The sequence below is a fragment of the Nelusetta ayraudi genome, unplaced genomic scaffold (genome assembly GCF_046127955.1).
Source record: "Nelusetta ayraudi isolate G7.1 ecotype Tasmania unplaced genomic scaffold, CSIRO-AGI_Nayr_v1 ptg000094l, whole genome shotgun sequence".
NCBI lineage: Eukaryota > Metazoa > Chordata > Actinopteri > Tetraodontiformes > Monacanthidae > Nelusetta > Nelusetta ayraudi.
Genome location: NW_027466144.1, coordinates 2,479,782 through 2,506,890, shown reverse-complemented (window position 1 = coordinate 2,506,890; position 27,109 = coordinate 2,479,782). Strand labels below are relative to the sequence as shown.

Genomic DNA, 27,109 nt, shown 5'->3' with positions numbered 1-27,109 from the left:
AACTTTGAATACAGAATTTGACAAATTAAAATGAACTTGCAGCAGCAAGGGTACTCCGGACAGGGAGCTCCATTTCCCACCACAACTTTTTCTAAACTCTTTGAACTTGTTCCTGGGAACTTCTCACACAAACCCTCTGAGCTGTTTGAACCACGCACCCTTCTTGCATGTTTCTCAGCTCGGTTAAAGTGCATGACCCGAAGTCTTTCAAACCAGTGACAGACTCAACCCCCTTATTATTATTATTATATGTTTTATTTGTTTTTCTTCATTAATCTCTTACATTTATCTGAAGTAGTTATCTGGTCATCATCTTTATTGGTTCGATTGCATTTTCCTTGAGCAAGGTTTAGAATACGCATTCCATTTTTCAGTGCATTCTTTTAGCATTAAACCCGAGGCCTTTATAGTGCCTTTGCTTAGCCATGAATCACTGCATCCTGACTGGAGGAGAATTAGCAGGTGCAGCACATTTGTGCAAGGTGGGTAAAATTGCGAGAGATGACTGGCTTCAGCCAAAATGCAGTGCACAATTTGTTTTCTGTCAGTGCTTTCTAATTAACAAACCGTCAAAGGCGCAGGAAGCAGTTATGAAGATGGATGAGAAAATGATACAGATTGGTTTCATTTTGTTCACCTCAAGCCGTGTTTCCCACAGAGAGGCAGACGTCTGCAGAATCTTGAAAAGCTTTTTCCATGGCTGCTGAATGAAAAAAAAAGTCTCTGAATATTTTACAGATATTTGAGTGATTTGTTTTTCTTGTTTTAGCTCTGAATTATACAGATTTCTTTTATATATACAGTTTTACAGTTATATAGTTATACTTCCCCCCCCCCCCCCCACACACACACACACACACTCTAACACAGGTGGTAAACATCACATGGATAGATGTAATACATGGATTCAGTTAAAAAAAAAAAAAAACAACTCATTTGGTTTTGGGTTCTTTCATTTCATTTTAGTTACAAGCTTAGGGGACGGCAGGCTTCACCCATCAGGCTCCATACACATCTTAACCTGTTGCACAGTTTGCAATTGCAATGCATCTCCCACCACCAGCTGCATAAACAACCTACTCCCTAGTGACAAAAAAGGTCAACACTGATGAGATCCTCCACTTGTTCCGCTGGTCCTTCACCCATCTCTCGAGCTGTCAGGCCTGCCTAGGCTCTCAAGGTTAATTTGATTTGAACGGTGGCCGGCTCTTGCAAAGACTCACTGTGGATGTGTTTTATAGCGTAATTGTTATTGATTGCTACAAAATGAAATGATGCTTCACTCTAAAGATAGCTGCTAATGTTACGCCCTTGTGAAACTACAGGGTTTTTTTTTTTTATATAACAAAACAAAACTGTAAGACACTTTTGTTTGCAAAATATTCTCCATATCCAAACTTCATATCTGTTTCTGATGATGGCCTCCACATAATGAGTTGCCTTTGACAGAGTTATTTTTCTCCATTCCTTTTTTTATGTAATGTAGTGTTTCCGTTAAACAGTGAACCAGGAAAGTGACCTCATTGAGCAAGAGCTATAAAAGCCATTTATTACCCTTTACAACAGCTTGAGCGCATGAGCAGGATGATCACCAAGATCCACCTGAACATGGCGTAGAAAATCTCCGTCGGCCTCGATGGTGACTTCTCCTTTTGGATCAGCAGCAAAATGCTGAGAGGACATTGTACTTAAAGGACAAATGATCACATCCAGGATGGCAATGTTTCCCCCGGGCTCGCTGTGGCTGCTGCTGGCCTTCTCCGTGTTGTTTATTTCTGAGTCTGTAGGAGCTTGGTCAGCTGAGGAGTTCACCTGTTCACAGGAGTTATGTCAGCACGACGGCCATGTGTGCGACTTCACTGACGATAGTGTGAATGGCAGCGACGAGCAAAACTGTGAGTAAGATCTTGACTTACTGAAAAAATAAACTAAAAATAGTAGAACAGAATCAGCCTAGTTAAAACTTTCAACTTTTAAAGGCATCTTTATTATAAATTGTGGTACAGTACATTTGGCTGTAGAAAACAACTGGCTTTGCCAAACTAATGGATTATCACAAAACCCCAAGCTTAATCTCAAGAAAATGAATGGGGAAATATCTCTTTGAATTTTCTGTTGAAGGCACCAAATACCAGAGATGCGACTTCGAGAACGAGTTCTGTGACCTGATCCAGATCTCGAATTCAGTGCTTTCCGGATGGATCAGAACAGTTAACTCACCAGGACTCAAGCATGACCACAAAGGCAACACATCAGGTATGACATTGAATTTTGAATTATTGAATACATCCACTTCTTGTACCTACATCAGTTCCTCACTTCTCTTTCTTCCTATAGGACATTTCTTATCACTTGTACCCTCTGGAGGAAACAGAACCACAGCAGACCTAATCAGTCCCATCTTCCTGCCCAGTCAGACTTGCCAGGTACCAAAAACTCTCCTGTTAGAGTATGTTGAGAGATGTAGACACAGCCTCACCATAACTCTTCTGACTTTTTTTCCCCTCTACAGTTGAGTTTCTACTATTATGTTGGCACAAAACATGGACATCTTCAGGTCTTTGTCCAGAATAATGTACAGCACGAGATGACAGAGGTGTGGAAGAACTCAACACTGTCATTCGAGGAAACATGGTCGCGGACGGTGATGATGTTCTCCAGCAATCACAGCTTTCAGGTGTGTAACATTCATAATTTATAGAAACAATTTTATTGCAATAGAGTTTCTAATATGATCTTCATAACATTATTTCTACTTCTTAAAGTAATTGTTTATGTTATCCTAAACAACTGTAGTCAACATACTTGTTGTTTAATGGCTACCTCTACCACCTATGTCTGAAAATGATTAAGTCATCACAGCAGAAGTGAGATGCATAAAAGAGTGCTTACTGTGTAGTGAGGGGACTGACCCAAATCGACCCCTAGGAGACCATCTGGAGCTTTACGAAAAATGCTGTTTGCATCTTTTCTATATCCTTTGACAAAGTCAGGATGTCCCCTCTCTAGTTCGTCTCCGCTTTCGCCATCTGCCACTGAAGACATTCAGCTTGGTTTCATAATATGACTAGATGCTTACCAGTTGGAAACTGGGGCCAGTTAGCTAATATCAGACGTTGACTTAGACCTCAACAGACTTGATGATCCACAAAGGAAATTGCCTCACCACAGTAGTTAGATTGCACAGATAACACACTTCAAAATCACGTCTGAAAGAACTATTAAAACATACAGGAGAATAAAAATGAGAACAGTATAAGTACAACATAATTTATAAATAAAATACATTAATATTAACAAGAGAGAGAATGGAGTTGGGGGTGCGAGGATGCAGTTGAGCTCGTAAATTCTACATATATATGGCTTCACCCCCCCACCCCACCCCACCCCACACACACACACACACACACACACACACACACATTCATCTTCCATACCCGCTTAGTCCCGAGCTCAGGGTCACAGGGGTCTGCTGGAGCCTATCCCAGCTGTCATAGGGCGAAGGCAGGGTGACTCCCTGGACAAGTCGCCGGTTCATCGCAGGCCCACATAGAGACAAACAACCATTCACACTCACATGCACATCTACAGACAATTTAGAGTGTTCAATTGACCTCACATTATTTTTTAAAATAGATAACTGGCAAGGCCAAACAGGTTGTATTTGTCACGGATGAAATGCATTATGCACTATGCATTATAGGCTTTGATTGGTCTGCAATAACAAGTAAAAAAAAATAAATCAATGGTGCAGATAAAGATGTGGACTTTGACCTGTGCTACCAGAAGAGGCAATGTTTTTAGCATGCTAGTCCATGTGCAATGTATGTCCAGTGCTCTGGAGAATACTGCTTAGTCAAATAACCTCTGCTATGAATTGTATCCGCTGTTGTGTCCCACGGGATATCGTAAATTCTTCAATGCAACGTTTCGGTCTATTATTAGTGACCACGCGGTCCTATTCAGAGCAATTCCTGTTTTATTTTGAAGGTTTCCTCTTTCCTTTGTCATTCCCAACTTTACTTTTCGCGCCTGCTAATTAGTTAATGAGTTTCACGTGAGCCTAGCCTTTGTAAGCATGTTCAGTTAAGTTTTCTCTTCCTACCTGTGCCAGGTAATATTTCGCAGTAACTTCACTGTGTTTTATTGTATGACTTTATTTCGGTGTGTCCCCCTCCTGAGTAAGTAAAAACGATTCTGTACCTTTACAGTCGACAGTTAAACGCGCCACACTTCGCATTCCGACCCCCCCCCCTTTTTTTTTTTTTTTTTTTTTGTAAAGCCATATTTTATGCTAATGGATAAACAAATTAGAATTGTCTCATTTAAAAAAAAAAAAAAAAAAAAAAAAAAAAAAGACAGTATGAAGTTGAATATTTTGGCTGGCCTTCGTGTAATCCAGCTCGGTATTGTTCGGCCGTTTCGGCACCAGACATTTAAAAATGATACACAAACCCTTACCCTGTAAAACAAAAGACATTGCAATTGCCTTACTTTAGTTTTCAGACGTCGCTTTAGGTAGTAATAGTCGCTAAATTCCTAGCCAAAATCATTTAATTCACCACCAGGTGTCACAATTACACACACACACACACACACACACACACACACGTCCATTGGCTCAGCACATTATCCATCAGCAATATATCGAATGTTCTATTAAATAATTTCTCCGTCTTCCAGGTCCACATTCGAGGGGAATTTTCAGCAGACACTGAGGCCTCCGGGGTCCTGGCCGTCGATGACCTATCTTTCGGCCCCGGCTGTGTGAATACAACAGGTAATGGTACGTCAATAACCTCTCATTACGCAGATGGTACAAGCCGCAACCTTGTTGCTTTTGAAATATCGCCACACCTAAACAGCCTGTCACCAGGGCATTGGCTGCAACGTTATAGCAGCAAGAATGGGATTCGCATAACGGAGTGAATGGATGTTTAAGATAGTGCTTACGACACATTTTCCCAACACTGAATATGGAGCAGTGTTTGCGCCTTGATGTATCGGCTGTGCTATAACTCGCTGCCTGCCCGTCAGTGATGAATGTGATGCGCCTGGAAAACCATGGCTGCACAGGCTCGACACAGCCCCGTCCACTCGGTGCGTGAGACAGAGTTTCCATTTGTTGCTCCAGGGAGGACTGCTGGTAATTCGGCTGCAACCGCAAACAAACTTTGAAGGTTTTTATTAATTTTCTGCATTAAAATGCCAGTAACAACATCACCAGCTCAGGACTCATTTGCCTAAATGGACTTGAAGAAGAAGTCATGATGGCTCCACTGGCTCCACCAACTCTCATCCCTTTATGTGTCTTTTGTCATTTATTCTGTTCACTATATTGCATGCCAGTTTGTCTGTTCACGCTGTTATGTATTCAGAAGATGGCCCGAGATGTGTAATGCCTTTAAAAAAAAATATTGTCCCATAAATTTGCAGACATTGGCTGGCTAGAAAAACTGCCTTTCCCCGTAGAAGTCGGACACATCATTTTTATGCTCAGTTATCCCTTAATCACACCGTTTTTATGCCCGAGTGTCACCGAGGGTGTTCGTACATACAGAAATGGGCTGACCGCAATTTAATTTAATGCAGTCATTCATTTATATGTCACGCTGATACTCGTCATTTCGCCGCAATGTGCAGAATAAGTTTGAGTTTGAGAATATCTGCCATTTACGCCCATTATTGTTGAAGTTATCCCCCCCAGATGAGGCATTGCTGTCGCTGCCTATTATGAAGGGGGAACAATCTAAGGCGTGTTTTCAATAAGCAAGCTGAAATTGAATGTTGAAGTGAATTGAAATGTTGTTTTTTTTTCTCCCCACTTTAACTCCTCCCAATTCTGATTATGAGTGGAATGAAAGTGACTTCATTTAAGAAATGGGGTCTAGGGCGGGTTTTTAATATTGATCAAAGTATCGGAACTACATTCATTACTTTACTGCTGAATCTAATCCATCAACGCAACGTTAATGTACTTTATCTGGATGCTGAACTGTCTGTGTATATATGCATTAATCTTCCATGAGTGCCAGTCACTCGTAAAAAAACAAAAAAAAAACATTTTTATGGAGATTGCAGTGCTTCTTGAAAATGAGCGCTGCAACCTCAATAAAAATATTGATTAGATTAATACGCTTTCAACAAATGACTATGATTTTTTTGTGACAGATGTTCTCTCTGTCCCTGCCTGCCCTCCGCCATGGTTTGCCTGCGACACTGGGGAGTGTCTGGAGGAGAGGAAAGTGTGCGACTTCACCCCACATTGTCCTCATGGAGAGGATGAAGCCAGCTGTCGTGAGTACACGGTGCCACCACGGAGACGTAGTAAATTGACTTTGTACCAAAAGGGACATTGTTCAAGTCTTTTAGGAAAATACTTGGCGTGCAGCGTCCCCCTCCAAGGTCCACATATAGTTTCTCAGTTGGCACCGGTTTCATTCCCACGACGACTTTTAGTTTGGTGAAGATTTTGCAAGTGTTAGCCAGACATTTGTTCATGTACACATTGTCTGATTACATCTCTGATTGAACAGTTCAACAAATCTGTAACACGCAAAAAAGAATTGATTAAAGATGCGTTGTCACGGCTTGTCACTTTGTAATGCTGTGCTTTCATGTTCCATGAGCAAGCAGAACATCGGCAGGATTATGGGCTCCCCAAGATATGTAGTTAACCTTGTTTAATGCGCTGAGGCTTGTATCTTTGACCAGATTTTTTTTGTTCTTTTTTCAGGGCTGTAGTTAATCTTATGTCTCAATTTAAAAGGGAGAGTTTCACACTCAGCTAAAGCCAGAGAAAGTGACCTTCTGGCCCTTTTGATCATCGCACAGTCAAATTCCACCTCCTCAGAGAGTAGTCTATGTCATGAAGCCTGATTTTATGTTCAGCAGCCTCTCATAAGCATTGCTTTCAAATTTTGGTGAGAGGAAAGTTAAAGGGAAAAGGTTTAAATATCATGAATCCAAATGTTTTTGTTTTTGTATCTGACCTTTCTTACACTGAACCTGGGGGAAAGACACTAATTGTTGCCACTGATGAAGGCTCATTTTTCTGGCCCAAACGTCCAGCCTCCGAGTGTGATTTCGAGAACGGCTCCTGCGGTTGGAGCGACCTCACCCCTGGCGATGGTTTCGACTGGGTCAGAGGATCGCCAGCAGAGGTGCCCACGCACTACTTTGGCAACCCGGCGCCTCCAGACCACTCCACAAACAGCAGCGAAGGTGCAACCACACACATTGGATGCCAAGGGCGCAAAGCAAAGCGTTCCGTCTTTCTCTGTCTGAGTTATTTTTAATGAGATGTTGCTGTACCTGATGCAGCTGTCACATTTTTAGACTTTGGCCTTGTCCAGGTGATTTCATAAGATGTTAAACTACATTAAAGAAATTCAGCTTTGCCTTTGTTTCAACACCACCATCTGTTGTTTTGTTGTCTACTTTGTGTGAAATAGCGGAGTTAGTAATGTGAAATGAAACTAACAAAGTCGCCAAAGAGAGTTTTGCCCAGGCTGTTGCTGGAGCAGAAAAGCTATCACCGAGCAGACACTGTTATCACAGTGTATTTGCTGATAAGATGGCACGACAAACAATTCCCAGGACGAGGTTCAGATTCACCGAACGTGCTCAGTCTAATAGGATTCATCTCATCCATAACAGAGTTGTTTGTGTCACAGTGTTGCTGTGTGTAGTTCTAACGGAAGATTATCTGCTACCTTCTGCCAGGTCACTTCATGTTTGTATGGAAGAACAGCAGCAGTCTCTACACGAAGGCTGTTCTCCGAGGACCCACATTTGCTCAGTCGGCTTCAGGATGCACCATGACCTTCTGGTGAGACACGGAATGGACGTCAAAGTTGTTCTGGCTTTATATCACCCTTATGTCACGGTAAAATGGAAAAAACTATTCATCTGAATCTGTCATTTCTTGAAAGAAAGAAATGTATGCATTTGCCCTTGCAAGAGAGTAATCACGAGCTGGGATTCACGGAATCTGAGGGCCTTTAATGGTGTAATAGCGAAGCATCGACACCTTCCCTTGCTTGTCAGTTTCCTGAGCACCTGCTCTCTCTTCTGCCCACTAGGCATTACAACATTGGTATATCTGTGGGCGGCATAGACATGTACCTCCGAGTGAATGAACTCGCCAGCACCACCCTTATTTGGAGGACCCTGTTCGACCAGGGAACCCAGTGGAAACAGGCCACGGTGCAGCTGGGACGTATCGCGCAGCCCTTCAGCGTCGCTCTGGCCAAGATCAACATAGGCATGTTCGACGGCATCTCCGCCATCGACGACGTCACGTTCAGGAACTGCTCCATTCCTCCGCCGATGGCCGAGTGTCCCAGTGGCACGCATTTCCACTGCACGCGCACCAGGGCCTGTGTGGAGAATGTGAAGCTGTGTGACCTTGTGGACGACTGTGAGGATGGATCTGATGAAGAAGGATGCTGTGAGTGTGCTAGATTAAAAAAATATGCAGATTTTTGTTGACTGCACGGCATCATTTTGAAAGCATCTCTTCAAATTTGACATAAAACTATTTTTTTTTGCTTCTCAAGTGATGAAGAATTTTGCTAACTTAAGGCTTGATTGATTGAATTTACTCAGTCAGAAATACAAACAATTAAGATAATAATAAACGGCTTTATTCTACCAACAAAACCAAAAAATTATAAATTCAAATAATATAATGCTCTTAAGTCCAGTTGAATGGCTGCTCAATTTTTTTTTTTTTTAAGTTAAAAGAATAAATACATCTCCGTCGTCTCAGTGCCAGAGATGCAGTGTAACTTTGAGGACGGCCTGTGCAACTGGAGGCAGGAAGACGGCGGAGCGGACGCCTTTGACTGGACCCACATCAGCGGCTCCACTCCGACCTACAACACGGGCCCCTGGAGGGACCACACACTGGGCACCCTCCTCGGCCATTACCTCTACATCGAGTCCTCCACCCCTCAGCAGTTCAAGGACACGGCCGTTCTTGTGAGCCGACTCTTTCAGCCCACGCACCAGCGCGGCATGGAGACCCCCGCGTCGTCCCAGCGCTGCGTCTTCCGCTTCCACTACCACATGTTCGGCCCACACGTGTTCTGTCTGGCAGTCTACCTCAGGGCCACGGCCACGGGGAAGGGCTACATGCTCTGGGTGCGCTACGGCGACCAAGGAGACATGTGGCACAGGAAGAATATTTACATCAACAGCGTGAAGCCTTTTCAGGTAGACTGATTTAGAATTGATTTCTCTGCTTTCAGAATCACGTCCTTACATCGTCAGTCCTGCAGCGTTAATGCAGTATAAATGTATTGCTTAACAAGTAGAAAACTGCCTTGCGTACTAATTTGCATTTCACCTTTTACTCATTTTTTTTCTCATGCAGATTTTAATTGAGGGCACAGTTGGTGATGATTTCACTGGAGACATTGCCATTGATGATCTCTCCTTCCTGAACTGTGAGCCATATGATGGTAAGTCGGTATTTTGCACTTCATTCGGTCGCAGCGTTTCTTTTGTTGTTGCTGTTCAGTCAACGATCCTGTTTGAACATTGAAGGAGAGCTTCCCAAACAAAACACCACAACCCCCTCGCTGACCACCCAAGCCCCTAGTGTCCAGCCGCACACCTGCACCGATGGGATGTTTGCGTGCCAAGCGCATGGGGAGTGTGTTGCTCATGATAAAGTGTGTAACTTCAGACAGGACTGCTCTGACGGCCTGGATGAGCTCAACTGCGGTGAGACACTCCTCTTCATCATCTCTCTGCGTTAAAAAAACCTCCCACGTGCCTCCAACTCATTTGCTCCTTTTCCCTTTCTCCCATGTGCAGTTAAGGAGCAGTGTGATTTTGAAGGCGGTGAAATGTGCGGCTGGGAGTACGTTCAACCCTCTTCTGCCGCCACCCATGCATTTCTTTGGTCACCTGACCAGGGAGAGAGCATTCATGATGGAGAGGAGTTCCATCGTCCTGTCACTGACCACACACTGTGAGTACCAGGCAGCACACAACACTCAGTCAGTGCAGTTCTCCCAGCTGATTTGCCATTTGTTAAGTAACTATCAGTATTATTGTAAATAGTTAAGAATAATTAGCTTAACATAAAATAAACCCAATTTATTTTTTATTTTGGTGTGTGGCCAGCATCTTCTTCTGCAGTTTAAAGATGCTTACCCTTGACTCTATATCTCAGTAATTTCATCTCTGGCCCAGCATCCCTAAAGTCTGTTATCACCCCTCCAATTATCCAAACATCAGTCACTGCGTTGAAGACTTGTTGTTTACAGAGGACTCTGAAGTGGATCTTTGTCATTTTCATCGAGCAAAGCTGCCACTGTGGTGCCTTGGAGAGTCTGTGTGTTCTGTTGGATGGGAAACTGCAGGGCCTGTGCTGTGAGCTGCAGGATGAAGTGCACACTGGGAGGAGGCTGAATGCCTGGTGCAACAATTCAAAAGAAACTGAGCAGAGGAGGAAAAAGAGTCCCGGCCCGGTTGTGTTAGAATTGAAAGCATTGCTGGCCCAACAGCTATTAGTTTTTCACACGTTTTAACCCTAATATTATACACGAAATAATAATAATTATACCTATATTTTTTATGTTTTGTCTGATAGCGGCAGCCCCCAGGGTTGGTATCTGTGTGCAGACAGCTCCAACGGAGGCTACGGTCACAGCACTGACCTGCAGACTCCCATCATCTCCTCCACTGGGCCGCTGTGCACGCTGGTCTTCTGGTACTACATGAGCGGCTTCACGGTTGGATCGCTGCAAGTCAGTAAAAGAAATAAATAAACAAATGAATAGAAGCAGAATGGTACCCTGTGTCAAAGCTGTCAGCAGAAAACTGTTGTGTTGTTCTCACATAATTTGCAGGTGCTGCTAAAACACAGAAACGCCTCTCACGAGGTTTGGTCCCAGTCTGGTAACCAAGGAAACAAATGGAGGCGAGGAGAAGTGTTTCTGGGGTTGTTGAACAACTTTCAGGTCAGCCGGCGCTATAGAACTACTTCCAAAAGTGCAGTGAAATGGGTCGATTTTACCTCTTTGTGCGTTCCAAAGTATGTCACCCATGTCATTTGACTGATTATTTTCTCAACCATCTCTTCAGTCGTTATCCTTTTTTCCCTCCTGTAACGCAAATTACTTGAGATTGGTCTATTGAGGAACGAGAAGAAAAGAAAAGGTGTCTTAACATCTGTTTTCCCGAACATTTTTCCTGTAACGTTCACTGGTGCATTACTGAATATGCGAGGCTGGGTCCTCATTTTACTTTCTCCAGTATGACTTTGTTGAAGGGTATCTATAGGCTGCTTGAGGTTCTTATACATTAATGTATAAGCAATAGAGCAAAGTATTAATATTATGAATATAAATTAAAATTTCACCATATCTGTGATTTATTTACTTTAAAGGGACAGAATTTGGTCTTTAGGACCGAAACATACAGTATATTAACAGGTCATGTAATTTTTTTTTACATCACATATTTCATTTAAATGTATCTCCACCTATTTCAACCCTGGAGGACAGCCTCCAAATGACTGTTCCCATCAGTGTAATTGGTCTAATGTCTGCCGCTGCCGGCTGTATAGGTAATGCCGACTCTGTCAATGATGAATTGATTGAGTTTAATGAGTCCTAAGTCGCGAGTGCGACAGTAATCTGAGGTGCGATTGCTTCAGGGTGCCGGGCCGCCGCGGTTAGTGGAGGTCAGCGGGCTGCAGCCTCGGCACCTTTATCGCACAGGAGCTCTTGTCTCTGTGACGCTTTGATTAACTTTTGTCGGGGCATGAATAGCAGCTGCAGCCGAGGGGCCTTTTGACTCTTTAGCCAAGAACATCCTTTTTCTCACATCTCCCGTCTGATGACACCCTGTTGTCTACTGTCCGCTTATTTGTGTTGCTGGACACGGCGCTGATGGTACCTTTCCACAGGTGGTGTTCAGGGCCAAGCGAGGGATCAGCTACATGGGCGACCTGGTGATAGACGACGTCGGCTTCCTGCACTGCTCTCCACCCCTTCTTCCTGGCAGGCCGTGCACGTCTGAGCAGTACGCGTGCATGAATGGCCACTGCATCCCCGAGGACAACCTGTGTGACTTCATCAACCACTGTGGGGACAACTCTGACGAGGACCACTACATCTGCAGTGCGTTCCTCCGCACACCTCCGCTTCTTCTCCCCTGACTGGTGATGCAAGATTTATTTTCAGATGGTATAAATGACCCGGTCGGCTTTTCTTTTCACATTTTCTTTCCTTCAGAGGGCTTCAGCGGACATTGCAACTTTGAGTTTGACATGTGTTCCTGGCGCCAGAGCAAAGAGGATGACTTTGATTGGCTGATCAAAGCGGGGAGCACTCCGACGGTCAGCACGGGCCCCTCCAACGACCACACTCTGAGGGACCCCTCGGGGCACTACCTCTACCTGGAGGGCTCCTTCCCTCAGGCCGCAGGAGACTCGGCCCGCATATCAGGGCCAGTGTTGAGCCGCAGGAGCTCGCAGTGCAAAGTGAGTCGGCCCTTCATCCTCGGGGAGAACTATTCTAGCATTATATATCAAAAGTTTTTTTGTCATTGTGGTGCTAAATGGATAAGGTGTTTTTTTTGCCAGAGTTCTCATTCCAAAATCCAAAGTAATTTCATGATTGCGGCATCATTAGTGAATACACGTGGAAACTCTTCATCTTTAATTCATCTACATCATTTAATTTCTGTGCACTTTAAAATGAAAACGCTTGCAAGTAATTAGTTGGGCATTATTTTAATGATGCAGTTGGGACTGCAATGTGTGTGTGTGTGTGTGTGTGAGCGTGTGACATCCTCAAAGCCTCATTCTCCACTGCCCTTGATTGACTGCGCAGTTTGCTCCGCGCTTCTCATCCTTCTTATCTCTCTGCTGGCCTGTCAATCAATCATGCAAGTGAGCAAAAAAGGTGCCAATTAAACTAAAGGGAGGGCTGCGCTCGGGGAGGAGGAGTGGGAGAGATACGAGCGGTCTCTCTCCCCAGAGATGGAGGGTGTTGTAGTGCCGCAGCTCATGAACAAACCTCCATTTGGAGAGGGAAGCTATAAAGCATTTCACTGGCTCGGTGTCGGCTGAAGGAGGAAGACAATTTTCCCCGAGAAGCAATAAAGAAAAGGGCTGAAAGTAAAAAGTGCAGCGACCTTGTGACAAGATTAAAATTTAATTACCTCTTTATGGAAATAATTTTGGTCCGCTCCTTAATGTTCGACCCTACAGAGGAATGCTAATTGGAAAAAATAAAGGTAAAAGGAGCTCTGAAATAGCCTTGACTTGTCTGTCATATTTCAGTTATTTATTCTTATTTTTCTTCCTAAAGCAACATGTGTACAACATGTATTAACCAAGCCGCCGACTCTTCCTCTTCCTCCGCTGCAGATGCGTTTCTACTTTCACATGTCTGGCGATGGCATCGGCACCCTCAGCGTGTTGAGGAGTAGCCACGGCGTTCTTCACCCACTGCTGAACCTGACCGGAGATCAGGGCAACTACTGGCAGATGAGGGAGATCCCGCTGAGCGACGTCGCAGACTTTCAGGTGGTCTTCGAGGGCCAGGTCGGCCGAAGTCCAAAGGGTGACATATGCCTGGATGACATCACCTTCTCGCCAGGCTGTCTGCTGGCACCCGCCCCCTCAGCCGATTCCCACAGCACTTCTCCAGCTTCTGCAGGTTTGAACTCACTCACTGTCCCTCCTAATCTACACAATAAGGGAAAAGTCCAGTAATATAATTGCAATAAGTCATGTTTTTCCATTACAGTGTGAAAAACAGAAGACTAAGAACTAGAAATGTCAGTCAAGATAAATTTGTCTGTGGCGGGGGGGCCTCACTCCACACAGAGCCTTAGCGTTGGCAGCGCTGCAAAAGTAGTTAGGATGGCGGTGAGAAATGAGTACATTAGCATTCTAACGCTGTAAACAGTAGGGCATTCGCAGGGCCTGGCTCTCACTCCCTGCCGTCTTTAGTTTCCTCCGAGTACAAAAAGTGTCTCAGAACTTTACTAATCAGCGGATCAGCAACTGTTATTTTGGTAATAAAACCCAATGACACTGCGTAGTCTGTGTGCACCGCTGCCAGACAACAATAATAGCTTTTGACGTCTACAATGCAATATTATCCCAAGTTCAAAAAGTCACAGTCGTAAGTCCAGCGTACAAGGCCTGAGCAGCAACAAGGCGCTGTCCTTGCAATATAAAAATTACAGAGTAAAGTCTGGCTCGAGCTCCACTCGTATATTTCAGTCAATGACAGGAGTCCCGATTAAGGCCAAAGTGGAGCTGAAACATTTTATCTTTTCTCTTATTGTTCCTAATAAAAAAAAAGAGTCGAGGTTTGCTTTTTAATTCCGGGGGTTTAATGAGAACGCTTGCTTCTAGCCGTTGGTTAAAAATATGTGCTGTCAGGGCTGCATTCCTAAATAAAATAAGGTTTTAAAGACTAGAGGGAATACACTATTGTGCTGTTTTTAGAAACTGATGCAGAACTCATTTAAATGCAAATGTAGCTTGCTAATGAACAAAAATCTTAGATGCCAACTGCATGTAGATGTTCAACTTGACTTGGAAAAAAAATGTTTTTCTAATATAGAATACAGGACTGCACAGGTAGTGACCACATAGTGACACTTTGATCACTACATGATGAACGGTATTTTTATTGAACAGACGCCTTGAAATGTATCCCAAACTCTGTTCCCCTCTTATTCAGAATGGCAGAAAGCCATTACCTTCATCGGCAGTGACACAGCAGTGATGATTTCTTTTTTTTTTTTTTTTTTAATTATGTCCTGCTATGATCTCATAAGCTTTCATTTAATCTTCTATTTGGCACGAGTAGGACTTTCTGTATATTTGCTTATCAGATTCACTCTCACTATGTTGTTATCTCTGATGGAAAAGTTAGCCTTGCTTGTTGTTATGACATGATGACGTTTGTTTCTGGTGCCGTATCCGTCCTGCTAAGTAGTTCTGGGGAAACATGCCTGCACCAGGGGGCAGTATGACCCCCAGGGTGACTCACTAGTAGCCAACCACAATGAGGATTGAATTATTTATGTAGTGGCAGAAACAAGCTGGAACTTAAACTGTCAAGGTGTTGAATAAGAACCAAGCTGTGTATGTGGAGGTGTTACAGTTTCAAAACCCAAACTGCTCTTCAACACAAATTCAAAGTACGTGAAGACGGCAGGGCTCCTCGAACATATGCGCTGGCTTTCTGGCTTCCACTGAGACTTTGTTGGTGCTCATTGCTTCTGGTCTCGTGCATCTGAAGAGGTGCAGAAGGACTGAAGCGGGGGTGGACTCCAAGGCCTTTCTCTACTTTCCCTTCCAGGGAAACACCCCTCTTTGTCACGCCTCATCTCTTTCTCTCTTACATTCCCCGCAACCAGAAAGTCACCCTGCAGGAGTGACCGTCGCTAAAAGAAGTGGATTCCAACCCCCGCCTGCATGGCCACCCGATGACGCAGCACTTTTGGCTCCTTTGTCTTCAAAAGCTCCTTACTGATTCCCCTGTTGCTAAATACAATTTACTCTTCATTGTCATTTTGATTGTGTATATTCTGTCATTCCCATGGGGTTCAGCTAATGCAAATTCAAATGTATAGTTGTATTTTCTTTTTGCATCGATATAACTTTTGCATCTCATGCATTATTGAGTGATAGTACATCTAGAATACAGTTTGCATGGAAGAAATCAGGGGTTATGGTAGCAGGGGTGTCAAATTCAAATTCAGTGGGGCCAAAATTAGACATTTGGACCAAGTTGCTGGCTGGCTTTGATACAAACATCCACGTACACATACATTAGGTGTTTAGGTGTCTACAATACACCTAAACAAGGCAATTACTTGCGGTTTTGACTGACATTTGCATACTCCTGTCCCACAGAGTTCCTGCCTTGCGATAACGGCCACCACTTCACTCCGAGGCAGGCCTGCGACTTCGTCGACGACTGCGGCGATGGCACCGATGAGAAGCACTGCGGGACGTCGTGCTCCTTCGAGAACGGCCGCTGCGGCTGGGAGAATTCCCTCGCTGATAATTTTGATTGGACGCTGGGGGTGGGATCCGTCAAAGGCAGCCGGCCACCGTCTGATCACACGTTGGCGAATGAAACTGGTGAGGGTTCAAGGACAGTCAACTCCTCAGATTTTTCATTCATTTACCGTCACATCACCAGTTCTGTGTAGCTTTAAATAGTCATTCTGAGTGAAATCCACGTTGATTCGTGTGCTGGAGTTTCTCCCCACAATTAAATAATACTTCAGTCCCATTGGCTGCTCCCGAGAGAGGGAATGAGCAGCATGTTGTCACTCGTTATCTGGTTGCATCTCATCGTTCCAGTTTTCTTTTCCCTTCAGGTCACTTTGTTTACCTTGAGGCGACGCCGGTGGGACTCAAAGGGGACAAAGCTCAAATGAGGAGTTCTGTTTGGAAAGAATCGAGCGCCACGTGCAAGCTCTCCTTCTGGTACTACATCTCCCACGTGTCCTTGGGAACAATCCGCGTGCTGATCAAGGTAAAAAAGACAAAAAATGCACCTCTTCCATTTAACTGATTAAGCAAACTAAGGTCACCGCTGTAGAAACACTCACTGGCGTGCATCAGTTTGTCTTAATGCAGGTCTATTCACAGCAGTCTCCCCAGAGATGAGAATAATGGCCTATATAACCCAGCAAGGTTCAGAGTCATTAGCACTTGCAGATTGTTGCTTTGTGCTGTGATGTATAACGTGATCGCATTTTTATAGCCTCACGGCGCCTTAAATTGCCATAAGGAAACAAAGGCAGGCACACAACGCACGCTTCCGGATACACACACACACACTCACGGACTTGATGGTGCGAACGCCGTCAGATCCCTCTTTGAAAGTTGACTGAAGAACAGAGGCAGACGTGCTGCTGACACCGGAGACTTGAGTGGGCCAAGAAACGCAGCGGGTTTTTTTTCTTATTTTATTTATTTACCTGGCAAGTGTTTGGCTCTGTGAAGTCCGCAGGCAGCTCAACACAGTCCTGTCTATTTATATTACTGCCACTGCAAAACTGCTTCAAAGAGCTGTTGTCCCTGGCGCTGATGACTGTCCTCGGCAGCGGGAGGACTGAACTTTGGGAAACTGGGGGGCTTTCTGAATGCTTGTAGCGCAGCCTGTAATGATTGTTATATAATAACTATAGTGAAGAAAAAACACAGACACATTGGACAATGCGTTGTGAACTAGGCTAAGGCAAAAATCAATGATACAATAATGTAAACGCATCATTTGAGCTGCGATTATAAAAGCCGATATATAATTGCAGCGAAGCTCCCGGAGTGATTTATTTTCTATTTCATGCTCTTTTAGTTTACTTTAATGCCATCGCCAGCAGCGAAATCCGGCTGACCATAAAATATTCAGAGGATACACATACTTTCTATGCAACTCACCTTGTGCTGCAAACACATTCTGATTCTTTGCTATCGTCCAGCTGGTCCTCCCAGACATTAATTGTGATCGACGCTGCGCACCGACATTATACACTAGTCAGTCACTCCTACGGCTGCTGTTATGATTGAGTCTTTACTCCGTGACATAAATCTGGTTAAGTCCTGCTGTAACGCCGCCTATTAATCTACGCTCTACTGTCAGAGTAACGAGATTATTCCGAGCTGGGCCTCCGCCCGTGTGAAGCCGAGGAGACAGCCTGTGCTCGCCTCACCCAAGGGTGCATTTTAATAGGCTTTCAAACTGCAGAGTCAAATGTGACATTGCCTGTCCTCTGTTTTTTTTTAGTACATTAGAGCTGCTCTCTGTCGCCGCAGCGGCGCCACCGGCTCCTTCGTCCTGTATTCTGGAGCAGTTTGATGTGGCGGATGATGAAGGGAGTTCACCCACCTGTTCCAACGAGGTTGGACTGGTCATGTGGTGATGTGGTGTTCAAGAGTTTCGAAAGACACATTACAAGTTATGCCAAGGCTGTGCCATTTGTGATATTACTCTCATAAGTACATGTCAGAGGATCAATCAATCTGCTTTTCTTGATTTTACGCTGTTCAGTTTAACTGACCAGAGTTCCTTCGTACTGACTGCAGTGCCGCATCCTCCAAAATAAAGTTGTTTTTTTTGGTCTATCTTTCATGCTTTTTGTAGAGTGAATTGTATTTTGTCACATGGGATTTTGCAGGTTAATCCTTTGCTGGTTTGCCTATTAAGTGAATCTGATGGCTGCCCCCTTTCCTTGAGTTAAAACCGCGTACCTTTAATGTGTTGAAATATCGCCTCGTTAGAGTCCCATTCATGCTGACACTTCTGTCGACACTCCCTGGGAGACTTCCTGTGAGGCAGGAGGCAGGAAGACTTTCACGCATGAATACATGCATTCGATTGCTTTTGCAGACACATCTTTTTGTGTCCTTTTTTTTCATTTAAAAAGTTTGTCAGGCATAATTTACTGCCTGAGTGGTATCGTAGGAAAACACCAGAGGGATGCGCTTTGGTCTGTCTACAAATATATTCCACTTGTGCCTTGCGAGGCAACCATTAACATGAGTGACTTTCATCTATTAACTGCAGCGCTGTTAGATTGTGGAATTGTTGAATCACGGTCCCTCACTCTTTTGAAATTCATCAGATCTATGTTCAGGATTATCTTTAATGGTATATTTAAAGTCACATTGTGATGTTGCTGAGTCAGTGCTGCCTCCTCTCTGCAGACCGAGAACAACTTGACAGAAGTGTGGAACAGAAGTGGGCATCAGGGGAATTATTGGAACCGTGCAGAGGTCCCCCTGAGGCAGCTGAGGAACTTCGAGGTGATATTTGTGGGGATTCGACTGAGGGACGTGAGTGGAGGAGCTGCCCTGGATGACCTGGAGTACATAGACTGCGCCCCAAGTAAGTGATATACACAGAGAATGGATTTTATGAGCAGTTTTGGCTGTGGCCCCATGATTACCGCAAAATGCAAAGTACACGAGCAGATCTGGGGGGGGATCTAATGCCATGCAAGTTTTAGCGCCCTGAGAAAACTGATGAAATATTGGACCCTTTATCACCGATTTAGCCATGTAGCTATCAGCTGGAGGCCATCTGCTGGCGGCTGAGCTGACATATCATGTGAAAATACTATCCAGTTCTGGTTGAGTGTAAAAACAATATGGTCAAACTATTTTGGCCAGTCATTTACCTTTTTTCTATTGCCGTATACAACCACGACACGTCAGTATCAAGACTTCAGGGTCTTCAAACTGTTTTGCAAATCTTGGCCAACTGCCTTAGTGGCTCCAACCTCCAAGAGGGTAAATGCTTCTCCAGATGGCCTCAATGTCTGCATGAATGCACGTTCTGTGAAAAAACTATGTGAAATCTGAGCAATTTACTTAAACATCTGTTCTCAACTAGTAGGAAGTCCCAAGACGGTGATTAAATTAAACCCTGTCAACTAAAACATATTTTCCCCGTCTAAATTAAATGATTAGAAGTGTTTTAATTCATGGTTGAGGAATGCCAAAGCTAAATAAGTGCAGGGAGAACAGCAAATACTTTTCCAGTGCTAGTTACCCAAACATCTGAAGGTCACACAGTCAGTGTAAATCATAAGTTCTTTAAACTTTCAAAGTCACTTTGATTTTATTGAATCACGAGAAGCGAATTGGTGGCTCATTCGTTCAGTGACTCTTTTGAGTTTCCTTTTTCTCTGATTACAGTTGATGGCAGCCTTCTTTCAACTTTAGTGCCAGACAAATGTTCTCTATGGAACAGAATTTTGGACCAGTCTGAGCGCAATGTGCAACAAGATTTAAGTAGAAACATTTCCTCTCATAGAAACAATGCCCTTGTTGTGGAAGGCCGTAATATCTGCAGCAGACCGTTTCAAATTAATGCAGCGCTCAGTCTCAAATGCTGAGAATTGGAAGGATGAGTCTTGTTTTTGCGTCATTAATGCAGGGATGTTTTTGTAGCCATTAGTTGACTTTGTATGTTTCTTCCAGACCTCTCGGATCCAGGAAGTTGTCCCGCGGACACGGACTTTATTTGTCACAGTGGCCAGTGCGTCGAGTCCCACCTGGTGTGCGACAACAAGGCCGACTGTGCCGATGGATCTGACGAGCTGGACTGTGGTGAGTGGAGCTCGAGAGTCGGCGTGCTGGAGGTTGTTGTCAAGACAATATTCCACCTGGAGGTGTCGCTCTTCTGTCCTAGAACACATCTTCGGGCTGCCTGGCTCTTGTGCTTTCAACGGGGACGACGAACAGTGGGAGGAGACCTGCCAGCTCGCCCAGAACTCCGACGATGACTTTGATTGGAGGATGAGCCGGCGCAGCGCGCTGCCCCCTTTAGGGCCGTACGTCGACCACAGCCCTGGTCAGTTCTCACACTGGTCACCAACGCGCTCTCATTTATAGCCTAGTGCACTGCGGCACCAAGTCATCTCATCATCTGAGACCCAGAACAGACTGTGTACTCTGTGACAACCGCACGCAAATCACATCGTCTGTGTCTTCAAAGGTGGTGATGGAAAATTCCTGTACATCGACTCCGCCCCCCAGAGGGACGGCGACGTCGCCAAGGTGACAACCAAGAGTCCGTTCCCCGCCAGCGTCGGCCTGTGTCACCTGCGCTTCTGGTTCTACATGCAAGGTTCTGACAGGATGGGCACGCTGAAGGTGCGTCAGTCTGACTCAACTCCATAAATAATTCAAAGTCTTCCTGCCGCTACTTTGAGTCAAGCGTCTCATTGATGTTTTCTAATTGTCATTTGCTGTCAGATGATTCGTCACAGTCAACCAGGGGCCTTTAATTTGGTTTTGTCAGAAATTTCTGTCCTGTTTTACTGAGCCTCTGACTCCGCCTCACTCTTCTTGCTGTCACTCACCCGATGCCCACAGGAGGAAATGAAAGTCTCCCTGCCAGGAAATAATCCATCAAAGCATGTCACCTTGCAAACTTCATTATCACATCTATCCTTGCAGGCTTTTTTAAGGGTCTTAGTCAGTTTAATTTTAAAATAAGAAATGATAAGCACAAGCTGAGAAAGAAAATGAGATCTTCATTAAACGGAACGCAAAAAGTCGACCGTAAATATGCCCAATTCATTAAGGTGTTAATATTTTCCATGTTTAAATGAAAACTTGTTCAATCATGGGTGTGTATATATATATATATGTATATACATATATATATATTATTATTTTTTTTATATTTTTTTATTTTTTTTAAATCTATGTTTATGATTTATTTTTGTTACTTTCGCTTTTGCTAGATCTTCACTGTCGGACCCAATGGGACCAAACTGCAGATGTGGGCAACAACAGGAAACCACGGTTACCAGTGGATGTACGCAAATGTCATCTTGTCCAACCCGGCACCTTTCAGGGTGATCTTCCAGGGAGAGGTGGGTGGAGACATGTGGACCAACATCGCCTTGGATGACATCTCCTTCACTCCAGAGTGCGTGGCTGGAGGTAAAGCCAAGTTGTTTTTGACCCTGGTTTCTTCTCATCCTTATTTTTGCTCCATGCCACGTCTCCCAATCATAACCTTCTCTCTTTTCCTCTATTTACACATTTTTTTTGTCTGCTAGTACTCGTGCTTCGCCCTTGCACCGTTTCCATAAAAATTTTTCGCAGACCCTCGTGGGGAATGTGCTGAGCTAATGGAGTCATTTGCCCAGTTGATCCATATAAATGAACTGCAAAGGCTGGGCCAGTGCCAAGAGACGGCAAAGACTGCACACAGTGTGTGTCTGTGTGACCCCGCAAGCGCCGAATCACCTTTGGCTCACTTTCCAGACAAGAATCTTGAACCAGTCCTCTACATACAGTAATTGGCCAAACTATTCATGGATGACCTAAGAGCAGCATTGACCCCCCCGCCCTTTTTCCTGCAATGTCTTTCTCTCAGGTCCCGTGACGCCTCAGCCTCTGACCTGCAGTGCAGACCAGTACCAGTGTGCCTACGCCCACCAGTGCATCCCAAGGAGCTGGAGGTGCGACGGCGAGCCCGACTGCGTCGACAAATCCGACGAGGAGTCCTGCTCGTCTCTGTTGCCCGGCACCGTCCCTCCTCAGGATGGCTGCTCCGTTGGACAGTACCGCTGTTTGAATGCCCTCTGCCTGCCTTCCATATTGCGCTGTGATGGAGTCGCAGACTGTCCCGACGGAGAAGATGAGAATGGATGCGGTGAGTTCTGCTTGTGCCGTTTGAAACAAACACCTGGTTCAGTTTTCACTCCTTGCCCTGATAGTGAAGGAAAACCAATGTTGTCAAACCTTACCTTTTACTCTATGCAGTCTATTCCTATTATTATTCAGTATATGTGCACAACATTTTGCCATTATTTGCCATTGGTTTTCTTCTATAATCCAGATAAAACGCACATAATGAAGGATACACCACAGGTCTTGAGCTCCAGCTGCAAGAGACAATCATGTAGATTGCTCACGTTTTAATGGCCCTCTGCACCATTTGGAACATTTTTATTTTTATTTGCATTTTTTTTGTTGAGCTTGTGCGCCTCTTTTGTGTCCAGCAGCTCTGCAGCAGTGTGATCTGGGAGAGCTGGTGTGTGAAGGCTCTCCTGCTTGCATTCCACTTCAGAGGCGGTGTGACCGCTCAACTGACTGTCTGCCTTTTCACTCGGATGAGTCCAGCTGCCATGGTAACACACTTTTACCAACCTCCCCTCTCTGAGCTTTGTGCCATTAAAGCATATTCCATTTTATGATTTCTCAACCCCGGAGCACAAACGGATCCTCAAGAGGCCTGTCGAATTTTATCAATATATTGACCCGCAGCTTTTGCCCCAGCCTGATGTCCGTCTGTGCCTTCAATGTTTGATGATAAAATGCTGGTAGCGCTGAATGTTATGGTCGTATTCCTCACATTTACAAAAGGTGAACGACATTCTGCTTTTTCACCCTGTGACCTTAATTTAGTTTTTTCAGATACTATTGACTGAAATGTAGCCAAAGCGTTGCTCACATCTGCTCATCTCCAGCCTTAGTGAGGACCTTTCCAGAACAGATTGCCTGGTTGTCGCAGCAAACAGTCAGCTGCAACATTGTGCTGCAAAAATTTACTAAACCTCCTGTTTCACTGAGTAATTCACTTGTCTATTTATTCTTGAATGAGATACAATGGTCAGCCTCTCTCCTGTGATTTGCAGAGTGTCCCCCGCTCTACTGCCTGAACAGCGGCTCGTGCATCGTGGGAAGACATGGACCTGCGTGCACGTAAGTGAACATAGAGCCTCGCACGGAACAGGAGCACATACACAATCATGTATCCACACACGATAATACATAAAAAAAAAAAAAAAACTCCATTGTGTCTTTTCTTTGCACCAGTCCCTCTGTCCCTTTATGAGATTTAAAACATGGAAATCCCATCAGCCTTGCCCCCCCTACCCCCTCCCTTGGAAAAGACATGCTCCGTGAAGCATGTGGGAATCTGCTTATCCCCTACAGCTTAATCGCGGTGGCTCTACCTTCACTTTTACACCAGCTCACTGTTGCCTGGGAATCTCTTAGGAATTCTCCAAGTCCATATCTGGTGGAAATGCTAAAAGCTCGACTCTGTCCCTTTCCTGCGTGTCCAGCTGTCAGCACCAGCAGCAAGGATTTTTGCAACAAAATATCCAGTCCAGAAGTAAGAATGCAGTAATGAGTGTGCCGCAGCGTCTGCTAACATCATCACGCTCCACTGAATCCTGGACGGGAGACTCACATATACTCCATCCTCCTGGAGAAATTGGCTATTTCCGTAGACATGGTGCAAAATGTGCAGCAGACAAGACACAATTTCACATAACTAACCACAGAAATGCAATCTGAGCATCGTGTGTTGCGCGTGGGCAATGAGTGAAGCTGCAGGAACAGGAAAGCTGGCCTGCGGCTGCACATATATCAGCCAACCATTACAAAGCATTTTATTATAAAGCATTTTCCCAAAACGACCAGGGGCCAGCGTCAGAAGGCACCTCTGGCTCTGTATTTGTGTCACGTCCCCCCCCCCCAGCTCTCGCTGAGCGGGGTCCACCAGGGAGGCCGGCCAGCCACCGACCACTTGGCCCGGCCACACTGACACGCAATAAATAGCCCGATGGAACCTGAATGATAATGAACACGAGCCAGCTTTCTGGAGGAGTGTTTTTTTTTTTTTTTTCATTACCATTGAGTCGGCGTTGCTGCAGCATCGGGGTGATGCTGCACAGATGTGGAGCAGCAGACGTCGGATCTGCAGGAGGCTGCGTTTCCAACAGAGAGTCTGGCGCTCGTCAAGATAGTGTCTTGTTGTGTATCAGTGGCTTGGAACGATATTGATTGTGACTTTTTAAAATAACAAAACAAAACACGGAGTCAACGGTCAACCATAATTCAGCTGCAACTGATAAACTCTGGGAACTCAAATATCGGAGAAGATTGCAAACTTGCGGAATGTTCCCAAACAAACTTTTACAACAGTTTTTTACAACGTCACGTCTGCACATCTTAATTCCCCAAATGTAAATTTCCTGTCGTCTCATGTCATATTGGAGAGCATGTTATTTTCCTGCCCTGTCTTTTGAGCATACTTTAGAACTGACGTTGGGTAAAAGAGACGTACGGGAGGCCATCAATCAGTTACAAAAGGCAATTTTTCTGTCTTCATGTCTTCTTTTGGAGCGAAATTGCTTTTCTCACTTACACGTCTAGCAGTCTCTCGTCTCACTGGTCCCTTGTTTGCATTTATTTTTCATGTCGCATCACTCACCTATCAGTCATAGATACAGACTGGAGTCTGTTATCTTTGCTGTATAGAAGTATAGTTTTTGATCCTTTTTTCTTCATTTATTTGTTTGGTTGTGAGGGAAAAAGATCAAAGAAGGTTTTCATCCTCACCTGACCCCCACAGCGATATTGACGGTGCAACATTCCCCCCCCTCCCTTCACCGTGGTGACATTGCACTGTTTCCTGCTGTCTGACCTCAGGTGTCATCCCGGCTGGACGGGGAACCGCTGCCATGTGAAAGAGAAACCCTTCCCCTCCACTGCAGCGCCTGAAGCAGAGGACCCGTACCTGGGTAATGAACGAGCGGACCTCCCTCCTCGTCTGTCGTAAACGTCTTGGCTGAATTCAGACGGTCGGCGGCAGTTCACCTGAGGTTGCTTCTTTGCCCGCAGACGCCGTCTATGTGGGCATCGCCATTGGACTGCTGCTCCTCGTCGCAGGTGTCGCCGTCTGCGTTCTCGCCTCCTGCGCGAAAAGATGCTACCCTTCGTGAGTGCTGATCAAAATGTCAAAACAGCGGCACCTTTTAGCTGCCATTTCTTTGAGTGTTGTTGTTGTTGTTGTTGGTGGAGATGATGGATGGGTGTTCTCTGCCGCCTCCGCAGGAAGCCCAGCACGATGAACTACGGCATGATGGATGACCCAGCCTTTGACAGGAGGACAGAGGTCAGTGAGCAAACGTCCGATTAATCATCGCAGAATTGTGTTCGCTCAGCCTCGAATGTACAAATGTGATTTTCTGCCGACCCCCGAACATTTATTCAATAAGTGGGTCCAACGTTGGAGGGGGTCAAGAGGGGATCGCTGAGCCTCTCTGTGAGATTAGGTTTTTGTCTGAGGATTATTGATTTTTGTCATTCCAAGAATGCCTGGATTATGTGGCCAGTGCATTTGGGCATGACAAGAAATACTTGGGTACAAGGGCTAATATTTACGTGTAAAAGTACCATTACATAATAAAAAAAAAATTATGCCATTAGCCGGCCAGTGAACTCCTGGTAATCAGAAAATGTGACCTTTTTGTGACATCACACAGGGCTCTAATACTCAGTAGCTGCGTTTCCATTAGCCCTAGAATTACGCAAAACTTAAATATCGCAAAAAAAAATGGTAATGGAAACACCTAAACTTCAAATTCCCCGAGGATTACGGCTTATGCGCTTCACACCATTCAATGGAAACATCTGCAAATCATAAATGTGCTTTGTCGAAATTTTAGAAATATTGCTTTTATTTTGGAAACGCAGCCACTGATGACTCTCCTCAGCCAGGTGGCCATTACACCCTTGGAGTCCACCTCGCATTCTCCAGCAAAGCATCCTGTTCAGCAGGAAGTCGAGGCAGAGCGCTTTTCTGCAGAGTTTGGCTCGGCGATTTATAGACGTTTGCTCGACTCATTTCAGTGTAATATTCTCTTCCGTGATGATGATGATGATTCACACAGCTGCCTCCAACTGTATGACTGCCTGTGCCTGTATGTCTGTCTGTGCATGCTCGCTTTCATGTCGCTGCCAGTGGAAGCTTCAGCTATAAATACAGAGGTGTAGGTGTCAAGTGGCATCTTCACAACCCAGACAGACTCATCACTCTTTAAACAGGCTGTCGGAAACCGTCTCCAGCGTTCTACCCTCGTGAGATGAAAAGTTTTATGGAGGTTAATTACGGACTGTAACGGGTCCATGTGATTTTTCTTTTCTCTCTCCCTTTTTTCAACCGCACCTGCATTTCACGCACTCCCTTACATTAGAGCTCATAATTTTAAAGTTGGCGTCCATGATCATTTCCTCAGGCGGCCACACATGAAAGGGCAGCTGGTGCCGGCTATCTGAACCCCATAAGCAGCGACGGTTGGGGGCTTCCCATCAGCGTTTACCCCTGGGGAAGGGAGGCGGAGGTGAGATGTCTGCGCTCACACTTGTTGTAATGTCATCTTGTTGTAATGTTGTAACGTTGAATTTTGTGTGTGTGTGTGCGTGTGTGTTGTCCTCTGCAGAATACAGCACAGAAGGAACACAAGCTGTCCTTCCCCAACCCTCTGTACAGTTATCCCCCTGACGCTGGTGGTGCTGACTGCACAAGCTCTGAAGCCTGAAACAATGGACTTTACATATTGACACTGGACTACAGTGTGTGCAGGCACACATCCTTAATGATTAATGAGTTTGCGTAACACTGCCGAGGTGTCACCATAGCAGGGATGTGATGGTGTGGAAGTGTTTTTTTTTGCTTTTCATCATATATCTATTTTTGATTATATTTTATTTTTGCTAATTAGTAGTAAGTTCCTTTAAAGTTGACTAGAGGGGGCCATCGGGACTGTTCACCTCTGTTTCATTTGCAAA

At 44.8% G+C, this 27,109-nt stretch overlaps 1 protein-coding gene across 4 annotated transcripts; it reads left to right on the top strand.

The window, feature by feature from the left end:
- Positions 1 to 1,316: 1,316 nt before the first annotated feature.
- malrd1 (MAM and LDL receptor class A domain containing 1) lies at positions 1,317 to 27,109 on the top strand. Of its 4 annotated transcripts, none has more exons than XM_076047630.1 (33): positions 1,317 to 1,895; positions 2,122 to 2,256; positions 2,338 to 2,426; positions 2,513 to 2,677; positions 4,684 to 4,786; positions 6,172 to 6,297; positions 7,072 to 7,224; positions 7,726 to 7,831; positions 8,085 to 8,452; positions 8,774 to 9,219; positions 9,380 to 9,467; positions 9,553 to 9,732; positions 9,826 to 9,982; positions 10,607 to 10,763; positions 10,866 to 10,976; positions 11,927 to 12,140; positions 12,255 to 12,502; positions 13,394 to 13,685; positions 15,905 to 16,135; positions 16,378 to 16,535; positions 18,710 to 18,890; positions 19,988 to 20,116; positions 20,199 to 20,360; positions 20,505 to 20,662; positions 21,259 to 21,460; positions 21,900 to 22,178; positions 22,528 to 22,656; positions 23,164 to 23,230; positions 24,968 to 25,059; positions 25,160 to 25,256; positions 25,373 to 25,433; positions 26,557 to 26,661; positions 26,761 to 27,109. In XM_076047630.1, the coding sequence occupies exons 1-33, from the start codon at positions 1,700 to 1,702 to the stop codon at positions 26,857 to 26,859; spliced, it is 5,484 nt and encodes a 1,827-aa protein (XP_075903745.1). In that variant the 5' UTR covers positions 1,317 to 1,699; the 3' UTR covers positions 26,860 to 27,109. The 4 variants fall into 4 exon arrangements, with proteins under 4 accessions (XP_075903745.1, XP_075903747.1, XP_075903746.1 ...); XM_076047632.1 differs by having other exon boundaries at positions 1,319 to 1,895; positions 4,684 to 4,780; XM_076047631.1 differs by having other exon boundaries at positions 1,320 to 1,895; positions 22,531 to 22,656.

Excerpts from the sequence above, each read along its gene's own strand:
- malrd1 (XM_076047630.1), top strand. The coding sequence starts at position 1,700 with ATGATCACATCCAGGATGGCAATGTTTCCCCCGGGCTCGCTGTGGCTG. Across the intron at positions 2,257-2,337 it reads CCACAAAGGCAACACATCAG|GACATTTCTTATCACTTGTA; the intron begins GTATGACATTGA and ends TTCTTCCTATAG. Across the intron at positions 16,136-16,377 it reads CACGTTGGCGAATGAAACTG|GTCACTTTGTTTACCTTGAG; the intron begins GTGAGGGTTCAA and ends TTTTCCCTTCAG.